The sequence below is a fragment of the Aphis gossypii genome, chromosome 1, assembly GCF_020184175.1.
Source record: "Aphis gossypii isolate Hap1 chromosome 1, ASM2018417v2, whole genome shotgun sequence".
Taxonomy (NCBI): domain Eukaryota; kingdom Metazoa; phylum Arthropoda; class Insecta; order Hemiptera; family Aphididae; genus Aphis; species Aphis gossypii.
Genome location: NC_065530.1, coordinates 74,582,310 through 74,607,457, shown reverse-complemented (window position 1 = coordinate 74,607,457; position 25,148 = coordinate 74,582,310). Strand labels below are relative to the sequence as shown.

The 25,148-nt window shown below is 27.6% G+C and overlaps 2 protein-coding genes across 7 annotated transcripts in view; both read right to left on the bottom strand.

Moving 5' to 3' along the window:
* Positions 1-4,922: 4,922 nt before the first annotated feature.
* On the bottom strand, positions 4,923-6,515 carry LOC114119932 (uncharacterized). 4 transcript variants are annotated; one of them, XM_050198237.1, is made up of 4 exons: positions 6,324-6,515; positions 6,034-6,202; positions 5,848-5,971; positions 4,923-5,362 (listed from the first exon to the last, which is right to left on the bottom strand). In XM_050198237.1, the coding sequence occupies exons 2-4, from the start codon at positions 6,156-6,158 to the stop codon at positions 5,063-5,065; spliced, it is 549 nt and encodes a 182-aa protein (XP_050054194.1). In that variant the 5' UTR covers positions 6,159-6,202; positions 6,324-6,515; the 3' UTR covers positions 4,923-5,062. The 4 variants fall into 4 exon arrangements, with proteins under 4 accessions (XP_050054194.1, XP_050054195.1, XP_027837476.1 ...); XM_050198238.1 differs by having other exon boundaries at positions 6,034-6,191; XM_027981675.2 differs by having other exon boundaries at positions 6,359-6,515.
* Positions 6,516-7,584: 1,069 nt separating this feature from the next.
* LOC114119953 (uncharacterized) overlaps positions 7,585-25,148 on the bottom strand; it is a 55,547-nt gene continuing 37,983 nt past the window's right edge. The window contains exons 17-28 of one of the 3 annotated variants that reach the window (XM_050198223.1): positions 25,008-25,109; positions 24,510-24,623; positions 24,162-24,372; positions 23,077-23,281; positions 21,516-21,657; positions 15,406-15,753; positions 14,242-14,726; positions 13,281-13,413; positions 12,145-12,294; positions 11,046-11,146; positions 10,843-10,971; positions 7,585-10,223 (exon numbers count right to left, since the gene is read on the bottom strand). In XM_050198223.1, the coding sequence (XP_050054180.1) occupies positions 10,869-10,971; positions 11,046-11,146; positions 12,145-12,294; positions 13,281-13,413; positions 14,242-14,726; positions 15,406-15,753; positions 21,516-21,657; positions 23,077-23,281; positions 24,162-24,372; positions 24,510-24,623; positions 25,008-25,109 (2,094 nt within the window). In that variant the 3' untranslated portion in view covers positions 7,585-10,223; positions 10,843-10,868. The remainder of the gene's footprint in view (positions 10,224-10,842; positions 10,972-11,045; positions 11,147-12,144; positions 12,295-13,280; positions 13,414-14,241; positions 14,727-15,405; positions 15,754-21,515; positions 21,658-23,076; positions 23,282-24,161; positions 24,373-24,509; positions 24,624-25,007; positions 25,110-25,148) is intronic. The other 2 variants (XM_050198224.1, XM_050198222.1) reach the window with 2 other exon arrangements.

The window sequence follows — 25,148 nt, the reverse complement described above, 5'->3', positions numbered from 1 at the left end:
CTTATTCATAATTAATATACACAATGTTTTGTCATAGTTTTTATAAAAATAATAATAAAGCAAAAAAGATTTTTCAATAAATACAGTAATTAAAATAATTAAAAAGTCATAATATTTTGTAAATTTATTTAACATAATTAAATGCAACACTCTTTACGTACGAATAACGCGATATTAGTTTATTTTTAAAATCAGTTATAGCGTTATTAGTCCTAGCACATTTTAACCAAGTGGGTTTATTTTTTGGGGTATTTGGAATATTTAAATTTGCGCTTTTTATTTTAATGTAAGTGTCCGTCTGGACATTTTCAACCAAAATTTTTAAAAATATACTTATATTTGGGTGTGATTTATAAAACTGTTGATTGAAGTATGAATGAAACGATTCACAATTATTAGTTGTTAGACATAAACTTTCTGTCATGCATGCCCATATTTTTGGAGGAAATTTGAATTTTCGTGTATATAAGTTTCTAATAAATAATCTGTATATTGTGTATATTGATGATTATCTGGCATATCTGATATTAAATCAAATACAAAACAATCTGATACGTCTTCTGGATTTAAATACATAAATAAAAAAAAAAAATAAATAAATAAATAAAAAAAATAAAAAAATAAAAAAAAAATAAAAAAAATAAATAAATTAAATAAAAAAAAAAAATACATAAATAAAAAAAATAAATAAATAAATAAATAAAAAAAAAAATAAATAAATAAATACATCAATCCAAATGTGTGCTTTAACCAATTATTTTTTTTGTAATCTTCAATTAAGCCAAGTTCTTGAATTTTCCTATACCACGACTGAATGAAATGTATGAAATCTACATCTTTTGATGGCACAACTAGACCATACTAATTTGACAGAATTATGAATCGCTATTTCAAAGTCTATTACTATACTTTTTGGAATTAATATTAAATCATATTCATTACATTTAGTTCTTATAACACTTAATACTTTGAAATAGGTTTCTTGTTTTTTATCAGGTAATAAACAAAATACTAGTGGAACGTAGTGATTATTTATAAATCCATGTAAGGTGAATAATTGTAAAAAAAAAATTGGACAGTATGAAAAGGTTATGTGCTAGGACTAATAACGCTATAACTGATTTTAAAAATAAACTAATATCGCGTTATTCGTACGTAAAGAGTGTTGCATTTAATTATGTTAAATAAATTTACAAAATATTATGACTTTTTAATTATTTTAATTACTATATTTATTGAAAAATCTTTTTTGCTTTATTATTATTTTTATAAAAACTATGACAAAACATTGTGTATATTAATTATGAATAAGTGATTTTTACTTTATTATTATATGTATTAAAACTATGACAAAATATTATGTATTTATTATTTGATTTATTAGTTATTTATATATTTTTCAATATTTAATGTTATCAATTATCATATTATAAACCATGTACCAAAAATATGGAATATATTACAATAATTTTACCATAGAAGGTAAATTGGCGGAAACGGGAATCGAACCTTTTCTTAAATTGGCGGAAACGGGCGATGGCGGAATCGGTCATTTCAAATTTTGGTGGAAACGGGTAATTCCCCTTTTTAAAACTCTACACTTTAAAATGATCATAAGTTACTTAAAAATAATAATATCAATAAAAATCTACGTGGGGCTTTAGATAATAATCTTACATTTAAATTATATAATAGGTGGTCGATTCACTCTAATATCAAAACTAACAGTATACTTTTGAAACTGGTGAATAAAAATTTGCTATGCCCTACGTGTGTAAGGCCGTGGCAACACATGCGGGTACAATGTCCTCATAAGAGTAAAATACGGTGAACTAAAATAAAACGGTACCAAAACAAAAACTAGCAAACACTTCTACATCGAAACGAAAATAAAATTCATCAAAATATTTGTGTGGAGTGTGTTACTATATGGATATGAAACTTAGACTATCAGGAAAAATGAAAAAGGACCGTTTAGAAGCAATGGAAATGTGGATTTGGAGAAAAATGAACAAAACATCATGGGTTGAAAGGAAAACAAATGAGCAAGTGTTAAAAGATGTAAAAGAAAAAACTAAAAAGGAATATAATAAAACACATATTAAAAAGGAAAATTAAATTAATAGGGCACCTACTCAGACATAACACATGTATGAAAAATATTTTTGAAGGAAAGATCTTGGGGAAAAAGTCAAGAAGTCGGCCAAGAACATCATATTTCCAACTTTCCGGGACCTCAAACATCTCTTGGAAGTCACAACCTATTCAAAATTGAAAAACATAGCAAATGACAAAGACTTATGGCTATCACGACAAAGCAAGGCCTTTAGATAATGATAAAAATAAAATACTGTGTTCCCTGTCTCTTGCCAAAAATACATAGTTATGACCATTTAGATCACTTATTATTATTATTATTATTATTTTAGAAAATAATTTTATCTCAAACACGGCTGATCATTAGAACTAAAATCCAAATTAAATAACGTATATTTATTGTGAAATAACATTCATTTATTTCAATTATTATACTCTTATAGACTAAAAAATTTAGCGTACCTATTGTTATTTTAACAGTTCAGCTATCAGCTAAAATAATAGCTGTCTGTCTAATCTAAATATTTACAAACATTTAATACTTTTAGTACATAGATATTTATAATTTTTATAGATTTATATATTATTGAGTACACATATTATTATATAGTATACATTTATATATTAAGTATATTTTAAGAATTAAAAAGTGTTGAATTTAAATAGTAGTACCTGGAGGAAGGGTATTTTTATGTAATGTAATGACTATTTTTTTTATATTAATTTTGTTTTACGAACACAAGAATTTGCGATTTATTATCCATCTAAATATGTTAACTAAACTAATTTAATATCGAACATTTACAGCCTCACTTATTTCGTAAGATAATTAAATATGAATTTAAATTCAACACTAGTAAGCTGGAAATGAGCGAATGCCGTGCTACGACAAAACTAAAATTATTTTAACTAACTTCTTATTCAATGCATAATTCAATATTTATTTGTTTTACCGATATATTATTTATTATTTATAATGGCGTATGGGACGCATTTTATACCCGAAAAAGTACAGTTAACAATCTTAATAATATCTTTGTTATCAATTATTATTGTCGATCGATGTTTGCTCGTATTCGCTTACGATGTGGATTAGGCCTAATGGGGACACCACAATAAAAAAAACGCGCCTCGTGTAATACCTCATAAACGACATGAACGATGTCATTGTACGTCGTTTATGAATTGAAGGTGGTGAGGAAAATTACACATTACTATCGTATTAGAAAATAAATATAATTTCTCACTCATATAAATCTTAAATTCGTATACTTAATGATTCATTTCAATGCGATCTGGTTCAATTTTAAGTACGATCATGCGTCAGAAAAATATTTCTAATTATTTATGCAATAAGAGATATAATCTCTCTTTTGTAGCTAGGTATACTCTTAAAAATGAAAAATAGGAATGATTTCGGTGTTTTGTATTGGCTTTTTGGATACAAGACGGTCCATTTTTCCTGTACTTTTATATAAATTTTATTAAGTACCTATTAACCAATAACCTCAGTAGTCAGTATCTACCCTAATGATTTCTATTAGGTATTTCTAATTCACCCACGAATAATGAATATTTATCAAATGTTAGTTAGGACTAGTGACAACAGTTGCAACTAAGTTATGTGTAGACTCTCACTTCACAATGTACATCCTAATATTTATTATTATTGTTACTCTTAGCATAAAATATTAGCTTTTCAAATGAAAACAAATCATTGGGGAGAAAAAAATTTAAAAAAAAACATGTGTCCCCGAATATTTAAATATCTTATTGATTATCATTTATGATATAATTAGAAACGGTTCCTACCTAAAATATTTTTATTTATGTATTATAATTTATAACCCATCCATTTACTCTTAAATTCAAGCGTAAAGAACTATAATACTATAGACGTAAAAATATGACATAATATATGTAGCAATATAACATAGTATTAACTGTCTTGAGAATAAACAATAAATTTGATTGATAATCTAAGTTGGTCATATATAATTATTGAAAATCCATAACTATGAGTTGTAAAATAACATTACCTAATGAAAATTATGAATTTAATTAAAATGAAGTTACATCTTTAGGTAATGAAGATACAACTTAATCCAGTATTATTGCAATTTTTTTTAATAATTTCCAATTATAGAAACATGAAATTTGAATATTTATAGTAAATATATATTTTTTTAACCAATAAATAGAATCACAGAAACTAATAAGTGATCATTTAAATTTTAATAGGTATTAAATTCTTACACAGGTAATAAAAAGTAAAAAAGGTCTCTTCACTCGTTATTATTTATTTGGTTATTCGTGTTTTTAAGATGTATCGTAATGACTTCCCAGTCTTTTCCGACTCATAAGGTTTATGTCCGTTGTTCATCGGCTATCTTGTTGAACTATAATGCTGGATCACTGACCACCGTATACACTAACGTGCTCTCATATTTGCCATCGAAGTAAAACCTTTATAAATAATCTTGTGAAATAGTTTATACTTATAATAATAAGTATTTTGTTTTTGTATTTATTTTTAATTTTAATACTTTTTTTTGTTGGAAATTATTACTAAAACAATAATAAATAAATAATTATTGCAGTCATTTTTTATATTATTTTAAAACTGAAATCATATTTATTTTTAAAGTAAAACATAGATTTTATGTACCCTTGTTTACTACATTATTAACAATTTATAGTACATAAAAGCATACTATAAAAACATTTCATGATATTTTCAGTATACATAAATTTGATTTAAAATATAATATACAAATATTTTTTATATATTATTGAGTTACCTCCAAAAGAAAAAAAATAGAAACTATATTGATAAAATTAGGTTTATTTTTCATAAACGTAATTATATTATCGTTTTTCATTGAACTAAATCCATAAAAAATAATAATTGAAAATACATTATACTTAGGTATTTTATATTACTACAAAAAACAATAATCTTAAATTATACAATAGTTGACCATGGATTCAACCACTTGTTACGACAATTTTTTTCTACTGAATCTTTATCTACTCGTTTGGCCAATTTTTCAAAGTCTTTGGTAGCTTCTAATCGCTTTGAATCAGGTAAAAATTTTTTGGAAACTCTAAACACTCCCTCAGTATCTAAATGTGTACCCCAATAATCATCTTTTTCTGGTAATCCGTCAGGTGTTTGTATTGGTGTTATTTTTATTAAATGTTTAACTTTCCATAGTCGTGCGTTCATTTCTGGTGTATTTTTTACAATAGCTATATCACTACCCTATAACAAAATAAATGTTATGCATTTTAATAAAATATAATGAAATGTTTTATTTCTATGTTTAGAAATAAAAATAATTAATAGATTTTTTTCATATTAAATTTTTATGATAAATTAATATTTTACGAACAAATGTATTTTTTCTGAGTTTTATCAAATTTTACAATACCTACAATCTACATGTACTATGAATTATAAATTAAAATAACATCTGATAATTAGGTAATTTAATTTGGGTATCACCATACTCAATTTTGATCATAACTATTAATTTTAATAAAATAATAAAAAAAAAAACACTACTATTTGATTCTAATGTTTTTTGATTTACTTAATTACACAATGGCGAGTAAATAAATTGAGGATGAGTCTAAATTTATAAATAGAACTTAATACTAATGATACTTTCATGCTGTAATTTTTTTTTTGTTTTATATAATAAGGAATCTAAATTGTTTAAAACTAATTTAATAAGAATATATTACTTTGTGATCTAAGCCCATATCAGTCAATATTTTTTTTTGCCAATATGGATTATATAAATATGATTTAACTCTTTGAACCATGAATAATTTTGTCGCCGTATATGGTGGGTCCACTTCGCCTTCTCTGAAAACATTTATAAATCAATCAATAAAATATTTTATACTGAACACAAATGAAAACTTTACCTAGGGTAATATGTAAATCCAGGATATTTTTTTCCACCAGTCCAGGAATTTAAACTTCGTACGACCATAGTCATTGAACACCACTTGTTTATATTATTTATAGAATGTTTAACTAGACCCGACATCTTTATAAAATTATATTGGTTGTTTCTATAAATCTAAAATTTTACTGTAAATAATTAGTTAATTTATACAAAAAGTAAAATAAAATACAGCATTAGCTAAAATTACTAGGTATAAATTAATTTTTAACTTTTATTAAAATCATAAAACATAAAAATTATAAGTACCTAGTTATTAGTTAATAATCAGAACATTTAAGTACCTATTGAATTGTTTAGCCCAGTAGAAAACTGATATTGGTCACTGATGGTTGATGAGCAGCGAATAGTAATTAAAATTTATAGTAATTTATTAGAGTAAGTTGTAAGTTAAATACTAAGTTTAAAAGTTAACACCACAGAAAACAGAATAAAATAATATAATAATGGTTTTAATAATATTACTTACTAAGAAATGATAATCATTCTTATCAATATTATCACATACTGATAAAGTAATTAATATCATTATACCTGAACCATGGTTGAATTTATACCACAGAATAATCTGTGTGACTGTGTCATTTCAAAATTGTCAGTATTTAATTTAATTCACTATAATACATATCTGTGATTTAATTGTCTAGATCATATACTTTTTTAATTACTAAGAAAATTATAATTTTCATTTATGGTTTAAAGTGTGTGCGAATATTGTAAATTCTCTATTCTCTAAAGTAAATGGCAACACTGTAATCCTAATTGTTCCCACCCAAATTCCAATTTAAATTTTGTCTACAAGTTCCAAGCCGTGTTATTAAAAACCACATATTTAATTATTCTTGAATTTTATATTTTTAAATTGCAATAGTGCAAGTATTGTTTTTTTTTTAAAAAAACTATAGTTTAGTGCTATCAAACAATGTATTAATAAAAATTATATTTTTAATTACACAAAATATGAGTTTATACTAATCAGTTTAAACCGTTTATACATGTAAGTTGCTATTGATATTTAATAGATAAATTGTCTTTCGTTTGTCTTAACTCATAAGTATATATCAATTAATGAAAACACATAAAGAAGCTATGATAAAAAAATTATAGTACTAATGAATATGCTCTGAACATTTTGAGGATGGAATGTTCTAAAAAACACGCTATAAGAAAAAGACAGTTTGCTAAACAAAATTCCAGTACTGTTTGAAAGCATTTTTAATTTTTATATCAAAAGTGATCACTTTTGGTAACTGGTAAGTATAATGATTGAAAATATAAATTAAATTACATAATTATTATATATTATTATAATTTCTTTTGTAAGTTTAAATTTCTAAGTATATAAATAACACTAAAAGAGCAAACATATTTTGAAATGAAAATGTCTAAATATTATTCATTTTTGAATCACGAAACTAAAATAATAAATTTTATCATAATGATTTTGTGTAAAAATTCTAATGAAATTATTTGAAAAATAGGTACTGATCAAATATATGTACACGGACAGTTGAATGTTTAAATGCTTATAATATAATTTTTTCAATACAATATGGGCCTTTACCTTTTTATAGTAAACCGACAGTTGAGAATCACTGTCTTAGACAATCTGAATTTTACAATTAAAAATCTTTAAATATAAATAAAAATATATATACTTAATAGATTAAAAAGAGGTTCTTAAAATTGTTTATTGATGTTTATTCATTTTGTATAACAACTCATTTTATATGGTAAGGTTTTAACTTTATTGAAAATATGTTGACAATTATCTTGGATAGGTTTACAATAGGTTACCTATCCAGAAATGTAAATAAATATATTTAGGTAAAACATTTTTTATACGTAAACAATAAAATGTCTCTGATCTTGTCCACTTAAAATAAAAATATAAATGCAATAGTTTGTCCGCTTTCAGAGATGTTGATAGGTAGTATTTGTTACTTAGTAAGTAGTATAGTTATATAATATTAATAATTAAATTTGTATTTTACAAATCAACAAATTAAAACTATATAAATAAGGAATAATAATACGCTTTAATATGCATATAAAAAATTATTTCAAGTTGTAACAATTATAAATAACAGCTGAGCATTTGAAATAAATGTATAGTTTTCATAAAATAATACATTATTCATTGTCTATTTAAATTGTATAGAATTTTTTTTTAATAGAAATTAAATTAAAAAGTAAAAATTCTTAAGATAATATTATCAAAGTTAAAAATGTTTACAATGTTTTTAGGTACAATAGGTACATACTATCTGTTATTATCTAATTTATTTATTTATTTTATTGTTAAATGTCACGGTATCGATCATTTACGTATTATCATAACATATAACTTGGTCATAAAATTATTTAAAACTAAAATTAGTTAAAACTGGATGTCTTATGTAAGGCTTTTGTAACTAGAAAGGTGACAATGGTTAAGAAACATTAAGAAAATTGAATATATATTATAAATTATAATTGAAGTACTTATATTGAGTCATAATTATCGTTTACGAGTGAATAACATTTAAAAAATCATTTTTGATTGTTTATGATCACAATGGGTAGTTCTTTAAGTTTTATGTGTTGTGTAAGATGTATTAATAAATAGCAGTCTTCGACAAAATCATAACATTTTTAAAGAAAATCGATACGTATTTAAACTGATCGTAATTCATAATTGCACCAGACTATAAGATCATAGCTACACTTAAGTATATAACCATTTATAAATTTAATATTTGAATGCATTTTTTTTGAAGCAAGTACATTTTTATTTTTCTGCGCATTGTAGGTATTAGATCGTTTTAATATAATTAAAATCTCTAATTTCGGTTGTTCTTATTTAATTTAAAGTTTATTAAATATTTAGCTATTTATTTGGTACATATAATTTATCAATTACCATTTGATCATAAAATTGTTCAAGTTTAAATAAATTAACTGCCAAAAAAGAATATATGTACTGTAATTCCTGAATCACGTCACTCACTTTATTTATGTATGAAAGTTTATTTATTAAATAATAGGTATCTTATAATTTAAAAATATATTTGTTAAGCAATAATAATAACAATGAGGTTAAGAGAATAGCTAAAATGCACGTATGTAAATCCCACGTACCATTTGTACTTCTATATCATAAAATTACATTATATAATATATTTCAAGGAGTTGTTATTTTTTTTGTCGTGTTGAAATGTTATTTTATTTGCCTAGGTATATAATATAATAATATACTCTACAGCCAAACAACAAGCATACACTGATTGTAACGCAATGGTAAATATATTAATGATGGATTCAAACGAAGTTTTAATGAATCAAGAGTCAAGATAAGTTCGTTAATCATTGAATTTAAAAATAAAATAGTTTTTTTTTTTTAAGTAAAACGAGTGAAAATGACTTGTAACGTACTAATGTGGAAAATGTTGAGATATTGTCGTCGTAATAATATGTAATGAAAACAATTATACAAAAAAAGAATAATCAGTCTATTAGCATAGCACAACCACATATTATTATTGTAGTTATAATATGATAATGTAATTTTGATTAAAAAATAAGCAATACAACCTAAGTACCTTTGTATGTATAAAACGTATATCGTATCTAATAAACGAATGTATTGTATTGACATAAAATATATTTAATTTAGTTCAAAACTGCGAGGCGTTAGGCCACTGATTTTTAAATAAGTTTTAAATATCGATAGATTGATACGACTCCGAATTAATCGGTATATCGATACTTGGGTATGTACTGATAAACCACATCACACACATATATATATAAAACGATATTTTAAACAAAAATTTAGAATGATATCTTTTGATTTTCAGAATAAAAATCAAAATTATATAAACATTTCATGAAAACTATAAGAATTTATAAAATATCAATAATCCATATTGCGAAAAAAAAAAAATATTTGATTCGGTTTCAAGCCATGTACCAACATATCAAAGTGACAAAGTTTAGGTTCGTACGCAATAAAAATATCTACGATGGTCAACTATTAACTATTAAGAGGTTCCTATAGTAAGAATTACATTATACTATGATACACAGTTAACCAAAGAGTAATAAATATACGCTTTCAATTAGATTAACTTTGATTTCTTTGTTCTGTTTTGACTTTTCGGACTTAACCTGAAACAAATAATAGAATACTTAAATTGTGTACAATTTAAAATAATATGCAATTAGGAACTCTAATGAACGAACACATCAATGTACATACTTACATATATATATATCCGTACATATGTAATAATTATAATAATAGATTATAATTGTATAGTGTATACACTTATGATTTTTTTTAATATAAGTATTGAGTATATCATTGCTTCAAAACGTATTAACATTTTTAAAATTTTTCTTAGTGAAGTTTTTAATATAGATTTAATAATACTTAATAATTTCCTATCACTTCTATCGTTATAGTGCTCAAGTGTTTTATTTTTTTAAATGAAAATATACATTTTTAAATTTATTTAATAAACTGGAATAAAGATATTTTTCTGAACGTTTTGGTATACTTATAAACATATAATTAAAATTGAAATTGAATTTCGAATAATGAATTATCAATAAGTTTAAATGGGTAGATTAGCCAGATTAGGGTTTTACGGGGTTACTTTGTTGGTGCACTGTGTATAATGACTTGAAAGTTTAGATTATATAGAAAAAGATAATTTTAAAAATTTCATTATTCTTTTTTCGAGATAATCACTCTTTGTTGGTTAAGCATTGAACAGCTACTCACACGTCGTCTCCGAATGAAATTTGCGCTCATTTTAGATTCGGTGCTGCAAGTCCTCTTTGGTCGGCTTCTACCGGACGTCCGCCAAAACATGTTAAATCTGTCGCATTCGCAAAACCATAATTACTACTTCTTTTCAACACACAAAGTGAACAACAAACTAGATTATTTTTCATGCGATTTAGACATAACAACTGTTTGCTTACAAGTTTTTGGTGATAGATTTTTCTGCAGAATGTTTGTCTTTGGACCCAGCCACGGGTCTAGTTTTGAAGTTCAATAGAGTCTGACCTTCTCCGTAAACGATCTGTACACAATTTTTAAAAACACACAATAATTAAAACTACATGGTCGGCCATATTGTTTATTTTATTATGTAATAAACTAATAACATATATAAATACCTAACTGACAAATAATAATAATGTTAATAATTAACAAATAAATATCCCTACGATATACAGGGTGATTTATATAACATTTTGATTTTTTTTTTCTACAATGATGCACTTTTTTTTAAAATATGCATACATGTGTATAATGCATATGAAGTGTAAAAAATCTTATTTTAAAATTATTGAAATTTTCATACTAAAGGAATGTCATGTATAGATAAACACTTTTGTTTTTCAAATAAGAACGCATTCTATACTATATTATATTATTTATAAGATACTTTTTTTAAAAAATTTAAAATTTAAATTAATGGTTTTTAAGTTATTTAACTTTGTGTACTAAGAATAATATGTCCATAATAATTTGTTTGGAAAACATGGGTGTTACAGTTATTTGGATATATTAGTAATTAATACCTATTCATTCATCAAAGTTTATAAATTTATATTTATAATTTGTAAAAATAGTCAAAGTATAATACATAGTAAACCTTGTATGAAATTTATTTTATATTTTTGTTAAACTATTTTTAAGTTAAATTATTTTTAGTTTAAACATAATTTAAATAATTGAGAAACTACTCGTTTGAATTCTGAATAAAATACATCAACATTTTCAAAAATGGAAAAAATGGACTTACGTTTTTATAATTTACAATAAAAATGGAGATTACATTACCATTTGAAAAACAGAAGCCTGTATCATTACAATGTAATCCTCAAATAGTTTAAAAAAATGTCAAACATTTTAATGTATAGTCTCTAAGTATATTTAAAAATTCTTCAAATCAGAATCTGAATAAATTTATTATTAAAGGAAAAATATTAAAGGTAAGTTTGCTTGGTAAATCACCCTGGATATTACGAAGTACAAGTTCCTTAAAAATGTATATTATATTTTACTAATTACTTCTTTGAATTCGTATGATGGAGTATTGTCCGATGATTCAATTTCTTCGATCAATGGTTCTAAACGAGCTGGTCTCTTATTAGGCGTAGAGGATGATATAGCTGAAGGCAAAAAGAGTGTTTCATTTTGCTGTTCTTCGTGGTAATTCACCTTGATCAGGGATGAATAAATAATATTTATAAATTCACAAACCAAATCTGAACTTATTGTTTTTAAGTGTTATAGATCTAATATTAATTTTGAGCTGAAACACACTAATGCGTGCAATACGAAATTCTAAGAAATATTAAATATTTAAGCATCATTTCAAGTATAGGTAGTGATGTTTGAACTAAATTAATTGAAAGGGATAGAATAATATTTTGGTAAATCTTCAAAGACGTTTTCACTTGCTTCAGATAACGCCTTTTCGTTTCTCCCCAACTAAGCGACCACCTATAAGTTATCGGTCAATTACCTGTAACGGTTTCATTAGAGTCTATCTTATTCCACTCTTAGGACACGACCAATAAGTTTTTTGTCAAGTTAAAAGAAACGTTACTGCTTATATATTGTCGGCTGTATTAGATTATTAGATTAAACACTTAAATATATATTGTAGTGGAAACTATATGCGGGGTTTTTACGATAATGGAGATTTAGAATTTTAAATAAACACTTAACTTTTAAAACTTAGTATACAAAATTATGTCTGTAGTTTTATAAATACACATTAATAATGAATTGGTTATTAGATGTCACGTTGTTGGTGTGTGAGAGACAAAAATTATGATAAACAACCAACGACCGTATTGTAACTGAATTGCCTATTCAAGGCGCCGTGTTATCATACTGTTATTAAAAGAAAAAAAAATTATATAAAACTTACTATACTATAGTATTATAGTAAGTTATATATTATATACTATACTATTCCTACTTCTATTATTATTATACTATTATGTAACGATTTATGACGTACTGCGAAAATTATGCAAATGGGGAAAATAATATTTGTGCTTTAATCGTGCGTTGAGTGTCACGTATACCTACACACGTTTTAGCAGAATCAAGCGTTTTAATAATAATTAATCTGATTGATTAATCATAAAGCTCTAAGCCTAGTGGTTTAAGCACGCTTACAACGTTTTGCTTACTTCAATGGATAATGGTGAAGTAGTACTACTGTTCGGCGTTCCCCAAAATTCTTCGCTCGATGCATCATAGTTATAGTCTTCATCAGTTGGTAGACAGCAGCTAGCTGTAACGGGACAAAAATCTTCGGGCCACCTGTAGCAGAAAAAAAAATAAAGACCATAATACATTAATAAAAATGTAACGCATAAATATGAAAAGGATTTGTACCAAAATTTTAAATTTTGATAAATTCAAATAGATGTATTACATATACACTAGTAAGATCGAAAAAGATAGTAGCTGGTGAAATTATATTCTAACATGTCATCAAATTTGACTGATATATAATACATGATATGATTAAAATACTTGTTTGGCTATAAAGTAATTTTACCTCATTTATGAAAATGAGGTTAAATCAATAAAGATTTTTTTTCATAATTTTTACAAAACGCCTTACATCACCAAGTATTCTTGAAAATTGAAATTATAATAAATTTATTAAAGTCAAGAATTTGAATTCGATAAAATCAACAATATTTTGTTAGCTTTAATATTATACAAATATTGATTTATAATTATAATTAAAGTTAAGATAATGATCTGTGTTCACACCGTTTGTTCTTAATAATATTTTAATTTTAAGCAAGTAATAATTCGCTTGGAAATTAAAATTCGTAAAAAGACAAATGTATGAACACTATATAGACACATAAGTATAATGATTTAACTTAATGTTCGATAGGTAATAGCTTAACTTTTTAATTTAATAGTATTTTAAAGCTAACTATACAATATGTGTTTTAGACTCGAATTTCTGGTGTTGTACGAAGTAAGATAACAGGTACACTATGACTCGACAAAAATATCAAAAGTCAACTTAATTTATTGTTAATATTATTATAATTGATATCTTCAGTCGATTAAATTATTTATAGTTCATTATTATAATTTATGAACGACAGTGCACAATAATCTTACCGGTAATCAGTGGTCGAACAATACTCCACCCTGTCTAGACTATCAGTCGAATGGTCACGATTCGTGCCAGTTCTATCCAAGCTGCACGTTGACAAAAACCGTTGTTGCTGTCGAATTTGTTGTTGTTGTTGTTGTTGATATTGTTGATGAGTACTACGTTGTAGGGGTGGTGACGACGCTAGTAAAGCGTAGGGACGATCTGGTTCGTGTCCGTCGTAATCATCGTCGTCGTCGTCGTCATCGTCGTCCTCGTTATTGTATACGTTATCGTTATCATTTCCGATATTATTGTTCACGTTATTGTTGTTGGGATTATTTATGTGGCCGAAAGGTTCACAAGGACTGAGGTCTGTAGACATGGGCACCGTGGACGGTTTCCACTTGTTATCAGGATCCATATCGAGGAAAGCGTCGGTTTGTTGGTTGCCGTTGATGTCGCACTTTTCCTGACACTTGTCGCACCCGTTTTCTGGTACTACCGTTCTCTGAGCACAAACGTGAAACGAAGCAATTAACACTTTAGTGAACGTTCGTAGCCGTCACATTGGTTTAGGGATTATAACATAATTTTTAACAGAAAACCATTTTCGCATAGAGTTCAACATAATATAAATACAAATCGTAGTGCCTGAAAAATAATTGAGCTTAATATCTGCGTTTAGTGCAATTATATGGATTTATATAAAAAAAACTGTTGTCAGTGAACAGTAATATTCAAGAAAATCGTTAAAGTAACCAACAAAACTCAATATTGAACTAGGAGTTGGAACGTTTTTTAGATTGTTTTGGTTCTGACTTCTGAATTCGTTTCTAAAAATAAATAAATAATAGTCAATGTTTTTCAGATATTACCGGAAAGTTAATTATTGGAAAGTATTGCCGATAAGTTTATTGGAAAACGACGAATGATAACCAATACGTAATTTCCTGGTACCGATTTAAATTCTAATCATCACATTCAAGGATTCAAAACATTGCTGCGTTCAGTCGCCATCAGCAAGATCCAAATGTATGGAGAAAAAAATTAATATTTTTTAAATCTGTTTTTGATTTTGTTATCCGAATTAGGTAAATAAACGAATACGCGTTTACCATGTATCGAGTATTCGAGTATACACGATATTATTGATATTATTATTGTTGTTATTTAATCATAATACGCACTTGACTGTCGCCCGGACTGCTGACCACCGACACTGTTTCCGCCGCAGTCGCGTATTCGATGATAGCCTCTACGCCGTCCCTGGCCGCTGCCGCCGACGACAATCGACGTTCGATCTCCTCTCGTTTGGCGTTCATCTGTTCTGCGGACCACAGTTCTAAGTCATCGTCATCGTAGCCACTACCGCCGCTGCTGCCGCCTCCACCTGGGCCACAACTGCCTCTGTCGACTACGCCGCCGCCGAGTTCGCCTTTGATCCACTGCGATATGTGCAGAGCCTTTCCCTTGTTGCACGTGCTGCTCTTGGTCATCCGCTGACACCTCTCGTCCACCAACGACGCGGCAAACGACTAGAAATCCACAGACGGCACACGATGCAGTTGGATTTTTGGTTTTTGTTTTTGGCCGTTTATCATAACGTTTTTAACATGCGAGTTACGTGCACAAATATGTCGTTGGAACCGTTTAAATGTATACAATTTTTGTGTATTATCCGTACGTCGTAGTCTATGGCGTAACGTTATATAGTATTTGTGTATAACGAATAATATTTTATTAAACGTAAAGGGTTTATTTTGTCTATAATATGATCGCTGCCTATCTTAGTAAATTTTGACACATATTTTGCTTTATTTATTTATATTTTGCTGAATTTAAAATTCGATTGTAAATAACGTAATATAATATTGCATTTTATGGGGGACGAATTTTTTCACGTGTGAGACAATTTTCGGCCTATCTCGGTCGGTTTTGAACAGATATTATGCCTTTAGAATTTTCAATTTGGTTAAATTAATTTAATTTGTGAAATTGGGAATTATAGTTACCTTTATGTATCATAGACACAGATATAAAATACTTTTAAAGATTTATTTTAATAAAATTTCCAATTAGGTATCTTTTTTCATTATCAATATCATTTTTTTTTTTTTTTTTTGGATAAAGCAAATTAACTATTGCAAAAGTTACACGATAGATTATCACCAATATTTTTCGTCTAAATTTAATTTTGTTGACGGTCAGTAATAATTAATTTATATAATATATAAATATTGCTTACATATTTTTTTTCCAAAAAAAGTATTTGAGTATAAAATGAGGAAAGTAGGTAACTATTCTGCTCTACAGAAGAAGCTGTGTCAGTTTAAGTACATAGATAATATATTTTATGATACATATATATTCCTATTGTACTAATATATTTAACTATACGGTAGATTGAATTAATTTTTACTAAAACAATTGCATTTATTAATAAATTGTTGTAAGAGTATATACCTTTTTATATCGTATATTATTGTTATTAACTTCCGAGTAAATACTGACTTCCTATGGAATGGTGAAAAATGTGTTCATAAAATAAATAGGATATAGCATAATATTAATTTAAATGTTTTGAAAAATCATTGTTTCATATTATAGCGTTGTATATTATAATCGGTTGATGGTTTTTTTCTTAAAAAAAACCATATTGTACAAATTACTCTTGTTTAGACGAAAATATGAACGCCTTTCGTGATATGATGCGGTGCGTATTGTGATAAAAAAAAAAAATAGCTCACATTAACGCGTGTGTCATCATTTTCTATACATACACGCAATATACCTATTGCTGACATTCACAAGCAAAACTATAAACATTTTGGATTGTTAGGATGCTTTAATGAGGTCACAAGGTATTTCAACAGACTCTTTCCTGAATCGTTTTGGAAGTCAATCATTAAATTACGACACAATGTTTTTTTAAAATACATAATTAATTGAATTAGCCCAGCACAATATACAATAAGCGCAATTACCATACAGAGTAAAAAAATAAAAAAAAAATTAGCAATTATTAAATTAATAAATTTTATCTGAAAAGTTAAATTTGAAAATTTTTTATATTATATACTAAAGTGATTTATTTTGTTTTTTCGATATTCATAAACAATTATGTGAATGACATATACTAAACGTTATGTTCGAAGATAAATGTTGAAGAAATCATATTTTTTTAGAATGATCAAAAAATTAGGTTAACATTTTAAATATTCTTTTGTTGTTGAATTTCGTTATCAGGTTGTGTATTTTAATTTATATCAACTGTTTGAAGAGAAATTGAACAAAAATAATATTAATATTAAATTCCGTATTATTAATAATTGCATATATTTAATTAATTAATTCATACTTTGTAGTAACTAGATATTGTTGTGAGACCTATAATATAATATGTAAACTATAAAGTCAATTTCGGGTAAAGTTGTAGTTAAAAACGACATAGGAAACTATTTGAACATAGGTAAGCGAACGCTTATTATAATTTCTTTGTATACAGTTTAACCTATGTATACCGTACTAGTTATGAAGTTTGTTTTTATTTAAAAAAACAATAAAAATCAATGAGTGCAGAATCAAAGCTATATCAACTGGTGGTATTTTAACCGTCGTGCTTTGATTAAAAAAAAATCGATTTTGGTCACGATGCGCGCGTATTTCTGGTGCAGAATTATATATGCATAGCTCGGCGTAACATCACACTTTATAAAATTAATGAAAAGTTTTGTTCAAATCAATACATAAAAAAATCAAGCACGAATGTATTGTACATGCTTATGCTTAATAATAATTATAGGTAAAAAACACATCTGCACATTCTCGTACTCAAAAATCGTTTTAAAAACAACACGATTTTTTTTTTTTGTTTGTTTGTTTTTTTTTTTGTATACATGCATTGTACATTAGTTTTTCCCTTAACATAAAACCGTTGTTTGTCGTTGCACACGTTCTTCCACGAGATTGCTGTAATAATGGCTGTAAATAAGAAAAATGATCCAGCTACTATCCAAACGGTAACAAATGGTGGTTTTAAAATTCGTTTTTTGCGCAGGACCAAAACGCATGGTCTGCAATAGTGCGAGAAAATAACGTGACATTATTAATATTAATAACAACGTGATCCTCATTAGCCCGAAAAGCATTGGCGTTCTTTGTAATATTTCATTAGTTTATCTACATTATTTGAAGTCATCCTCAAACAATAATTTCCAACCGTTTTTAATGTTTGCGTATCTATAGGTACTTTTAATTTCTTATTTTGAAACAGAATATTTTTCTGAGAAATTTAATAAATAAAAATCCAAGAACGCGAAGAACGTTGATACTTATCGAGATAATGAGTGAACTATGAAAATAATTATTATTGTGCTATGTTTTACCGTTTAAATAGTAATAAATATGTGAAAAAAATTGATCGTATTCATTGTTTGAAAAGATTTTTATTCATTACAATTAAGTACAAGTATTTCAAATTTAAATTAAACTACAAAGATAATTTACTATCAAAAACGATATGTTGACAAATACAAATCCATCACGTAGACAAGTTGTTTAAAACTTTCGGGACGGAAACATTTACACTATACAAAACATTTTAGATGAAAGTTTAATACGTACGTATATTATATATGACATTTACGAACAGTGGACTACTTAAAACGTAATATATATTTATATAATTATCAATATATCTATTTTTTAATATTAAAATTTTATAAAGAAAAATAGTTTTAAATAAATATAAGTTTACTTATATACAGTAAATATATTTTATGATTATATACACTATGAAATTTAAATATTATCAAGGAAGAAACAGTTCACGAAACGCATCAAAACGAAATTCCATTGGCTAGACAGTATTAAGTTTACATTAAAAAAAAAAAAAAAAACCTTACAACGATAGGCAGTACCAGAGACCATATATTATTATAGGCGTCATAATAGTAACGTGTCTATAAATTTTACTCTAAATAACGAATGTGTAGAGCGCTACACGCTCATATACCTATAGTATTATAATGATTTATTACGCTCTACAATTTTACGGAATGTGTACTTATAACCACATTATAAAATATGTATAATATATAATATTATTATTATGGTACATTAAAATAAATTTATTGACTTCGATGTTTAAATAGCGTTATCGATTTACAACTACGCAGTAATTAGACTTACAAAATCGTACAATATTATATAGTCATAATGCATGTATACAAAATGTTATGTGAGTGATTTTATCATGTACGCCTATTCCCGGCGTCAAATAGATGCTGGTGCCCTGTGCTCTAAAAATGGTATACTCTAAACGGCGACTAGATAAACTGGCAAAGCCACTACGATATTCAAATATAATATAATGACAATATAGTATTATTTCTAAGCCGAATATTAATATTGATTACGGGTATTCAAAATACATATTGCAGTGCCAACAACTATACGTATAATATTAAAATATTATTATTAACGCTGCCGTTCTATATTATGTTTATACTTTTCATACGTATAATGTATACTTACAGTGGTGTATTTGTAGCTTTTATATGAATATTATAAAATGAAATAAAAAATTGACTTTTGACAAGTCGGTAATCTACAATGGAATGGTTGAAAAAAATGATCATAATATTGTGAAATTCAAGATGTGTGTGTGTGTGTGTGGGGGGGGGGGGGGAGGGTAGAATGGGAGCTGTTCGTGTCTAAAAGTTAAAATGATAATTATTCCTTTTTGGTCGAGCTTCAGATACGCCACTGAACAACATAATTAGTACAACATGCATTAATATACAACGGATACAGGTTACGTATATTTTAACTGTGCTGCTATTTAGAAGGATGAAAACTATTTAATTGTATATAGGTCGTTCGTCGTACGGGGAAACTATAGGTATAATACGTTTAGCATTTATAATAATGCACAATGTAGTTATATTGTAGCATTCATTTCTAAATAATAATAAAAAAAAAACAACTCGTTAATGTGTGCCCCACTGTATATTTTAACGTATGTCCGTCCACACTCGATATTGTACTGGGAAATCGTAGTCTCATCGAACTCGTACCTACTTACTGCACAATATTATTTTTTTCTAATTATTATTATACATCCGGCAAACAGGAGAAACGATCGAATTCGATAATCGGTAGTCAATGCTAATTTTAATTAATTAATTCATACCATAACGTATGGTTACATTTAGTACGTAAATGTATTAAAAAAATAGTTCATTGATAATCAATGGTCTCCTTTTAAAAGTTACAATATAAAAAAAAACTAATGAATTTTGATAATTATTTGTTAAAAATATTAAAACAAAAAAAAAAAATAATCGTATAGCGAACGATGGAAGTTTTTGGCACTATATTTTGTTCGTATTATCGGCACCAAGTTGTACGCGTTATATGTTATACGGTCTGCCGATCGAAAACTAAAATTATATTACATGTTATTTAAGGTTGTTAGAGCACCCTATATTTTTTGTGATATTGAACAATAAGTGGAATAAAATAGTTAATGTGTTTCTCAATGTCCAATATTACTGTTTTGAATGTATGTAATATGAAATTATTAACTTATTTTCTAGGTTATGTAGAAAAAATGTTTATTGATTTTTTTTTTTTTTTTGACTTAACAATCTATATGATCAAAATAATTTTAAAACTATTGTTCAAAAAACGAAAATATATTTTGTCAATACACAATAGTAAGTTTTAAACGTTGAATTAATTTTTTCCAGTACATCTAGTTCAAAGGTTACAAGAGATAGAAATTTGTTGACAAAATTTAAACCGGACCACTGCAAGGAATACTTTAAGAAATCTTTTCTTTTGGTAACTTTCACTCGAGTAAATCGTACACAATACATTAGATTATTTTAGAATTTTAAACGATTTTAGCTTTCTCGCATTAACGTGAATTTACAAGACGTACTCGTTCACATATTATGCAAGTCAATAAATTGCCAATATCATTCCGAATTTTCTGCTCCAACAGCCTTAATAAGAATAAGTAGTAATAAACTGATAAATAAATACGCTCGCAGCGTACTACGCGCGTTTCGCGTGCGATTAACGGGGAACTCATTTTTCGCACACTCGAGGGCCCCCCTCCGTCGTTCCCGGGCCCGAACGGCAGCAATAGTGCTATCTAGAACCTCGTGGGGCTGCAGCATCTATTCGGCCGGGAAACCGAATCTCAGGACGGCGGACGGACGGGATAACAGTCATCGGACTCGGTGCCGGTGGGCGTGGTCGGGTTGCTTAGCGAGAGCTTACACTGTACCTTTAGCCTGTCCGCGTAGACGTCGTCGTCCAGCGTGGCCAGCGAGTTGGCCAACAGATCGTCCGGCGAGTCCGGTGGTTCCGACGATGACGGTCCCGTACACTTACCGTCCGGCGCGAATGCGTTTTTGTCCAGCATCAGTCTGTAAAACGCGAGCAAACGATAATCAGAGATCGGTACCGTTTTACGGAATAACGATATATATTGAACAAACATAAAGTCATTACACATCGATATGATTATTAATACCGATTTTCAACCACAAAATTAATTTTTTTTTTTCAACATTAAGCGCGTATTTTGTATGTTTGATATAAGAACAGCTGCAAATAGATAAAATATGTTACCTACCATGAACTACACCACCAAAGAAGAATATAAAATTAAATAAATGATAGCTACTATAGTTTATACACGTCGGTACTAAGATAGCTCAACAATTACACACATTTTACCTTATTTATACGTGTGTGTACGCGTCTTTGCACCAGACAAAAGCGGCATGGCTGCTCAACGGTCTGATAAATGAAGCTTTTGTCTCGAGCAGACAGTTAGATAATATAAACGATTATACGAGTATACGAGTATAATATAAATAAATCGTTTTATTTTCCACTGACATCAACTACGAGAACGCCGAATCGAATTTCGCGATATTGTACATTATAAATTTATATTTTTTTTATTAATTTTTTTTTTTATCATTTTGTAATATTATTAGTGCATATTAAGTGGCATTTTTTTTGTTTTTTAAGATATTAAAATTTCCGTCTTAATTATTATTATTCTGAAGGGTGTATAGGAAAAAAGAATGGTGTTAGTGTTGAAGGTCGGAGAGAGGAGAAGAGGGAGTTGGTGTAGTAGTCAACGATTTACTTGAAGATTTATTTATATATATATATACAATATAACATAACAGTTGAAGTGGCAATAATGGGTATTGTTTAAAAACTACAGCTGTTAAAAAAGTTTATCTCGATCTTGCACCTCCTCTCACCGTTCTATTAATCATAATATCGACATACTTCAAGCTCGTTAATTTTAATAATATTCATTGTACCAGACAAACGAGTTGTTAGACATTTCAAACTTGTTAAAAACCCATTAATATAAAAAAATTTTTAAATGTTATTATTATTCAATAATATGATATACTTATGTAACAACAATATCGCTTGTATGTACCTATTATTGTCTATACTCAACGAAATCATTGTATTTAATTTTTATTTCATTGTTTGATTGTATTAGAAATACATTATGATAATATATTTTATTTACTATATTGTGTAGTTAGTAATAGTGAGTTTAATAATTAGTAAGTGTACTTTTGACTTTTGATTACTACCATTGATTAACTGATAACCATTCGATTTCAAAATAAGTAATGACCGTAATGAAATTACTAGAAACGCGATCCCAACTCTACTAATCCAAGTATAAGATCGTCTAAATTTTGCGCCACAAAACTGGGGTAGGTGATGGGGACTACGATCACGCAAGGTCTTAAATTAGGTTCAATTAATTCCCAACGGTATGATATGTTACACACGTCGCTTACATTTGTCTCTGAATGAGATTTTGCCACACAGCTTTCAGTTCGGCCTTGGGGGCTCGGAGCACAATCACTCTTCCTTTGTTTTTAGGCAGTCTTGAAAGAGTACCCGACAGGTCGGCAAATAGAGGGCTGCATCCGGTCATGGCCGGACTGCTGTGACACGATGACGTGTCCGACCCACTGTTAATTACCAACCGGAATTCGGTATCTGAAACGATGAAAATGCGTGATTCAAAAATGTGTATAATTATCTACATATACCTGCAGTTGTAGCTTATACACGAAACATCAACAGTTTAGAGTAATAACATTTAATATTATTCACCCCTAGGGAATCAAACAAATTTTCCCAGTGGAACAGAAATAGTTACAATACCATAATGTTAAGTACAATAAAGGGAATGGTGTTTCATTTAAAACATAACTCTGTGTAGAGATTGGTTAAATTGGCCATTTACCTTGCATACATTAGTAAATATTGTATATATTATATTATATATCTTATATCTTATTTTTACATTTAGACACTAGATTTAAATGAAGGTAAATATGTAAGCAAATGACTGAATAACTATAACTTTTTTAAATAATTGTTTTGATTGGTAGTGTACTTACAACATAGATTATTTATGAAATTGTAAAAAAATCTTATCATTGAACGTAGATAATGGTGTATAACAGTATAATAACTATAATACTATAATAGCCGAAATATAGGTATATGCTATATCTGTACATAAATATAATTTTTTCATTTCCTTTAATTTAGAACCTGATACGATAATCGATCATACCATACATTTTGAATATTGGTAAGTTTACATTTTAATATTTCTGATTAAAGTGTAATAATTATTTGAAAAATGACACTAGCATCTAAACACAAAAAAAGAATCGTTTGAAATATGTAGAATACATCTTATATTTAAATGTAAATTTATCTATCTACCATTTTGTATCTAGATGGATATATGATAATCCTTGGATATAGGTGATATTTTACGACTTACGTTCGTAAATTTATTAATTTGTTATGTCATAAAGAAAACAAATAGATTTGATTTGAAAATTTAAAAATATGTACTTACCTTTTTTCTTGACGGAGAACTGAGTTTGAGCAATTGAGGATAACGGCAAAGGTTCGTCGGTGACAAATAACACGCGATCTCTGCTGACTTTGGTAAACAACAAAATGTCGGAAAACAACAGCGCCCAGTACGATCGGACGGATCGCCCTTCTACGCGGCTTAGGTCACCTGCGAATATCCAGTGGCGGTCCTGTGTGTTCAACGTAAAAGGCTGAAAAAAAATCGATACAAATTTTGTTGTTGTTATCAATATCGAAAATATGATATTATGGCCTCGCACCACGCTTTGCGGTGACGATAGTTTAATAATGCCGTCGTCATTGCAGTGGTAGATAATATGATACTGACCTTGCACCTTGTGAATACCAGACGGGCTTCTAAATCATTGAGAGACAGTAAAGGCTTCCCATCCACTTCCGGTTCCATTAAACCGGATTCCACAGTTATTATCCGATAGGTCGTCTAAATAGGTATTAAATCATTATTATCATCGAACAATAGTATAATTATAATGACGTTTAAACTTAAAGGTCTTGGTCGATGTCCTCATGGTCTATATACCAGTTAGGTTATCGTTATAGTTAGGTATTGCTCGTGTATTAAAATTATAAGTTAATGTTTATACAATATTAATGTTATATGATATATGTATAAATACATGTACAATTTATAAAGAAACCCAGTTAAACCTACTCTATTTAAAAAAAGGATCAGCTCGAGAAAATTTCTCACTAACTTACACGATAAGTCATGTTGTCAAAAAATAAAAAAATAAATTTAATATAATACTTAGATGGCTTACATCAGACAACGGATAAAGGATAGTATTATTTATTATAGTCTTACCTGCATTTCGTGGACTATGTGTGACAACGCTTCAAAACCTTCGTCATCGTGTTCGGTATTGATCTGAATAAGTTGCATGCATTTTAATAGGTTTCTGTAATGCTGAAAACCACGTGACACAAAATAAAGAGTATGTAATAT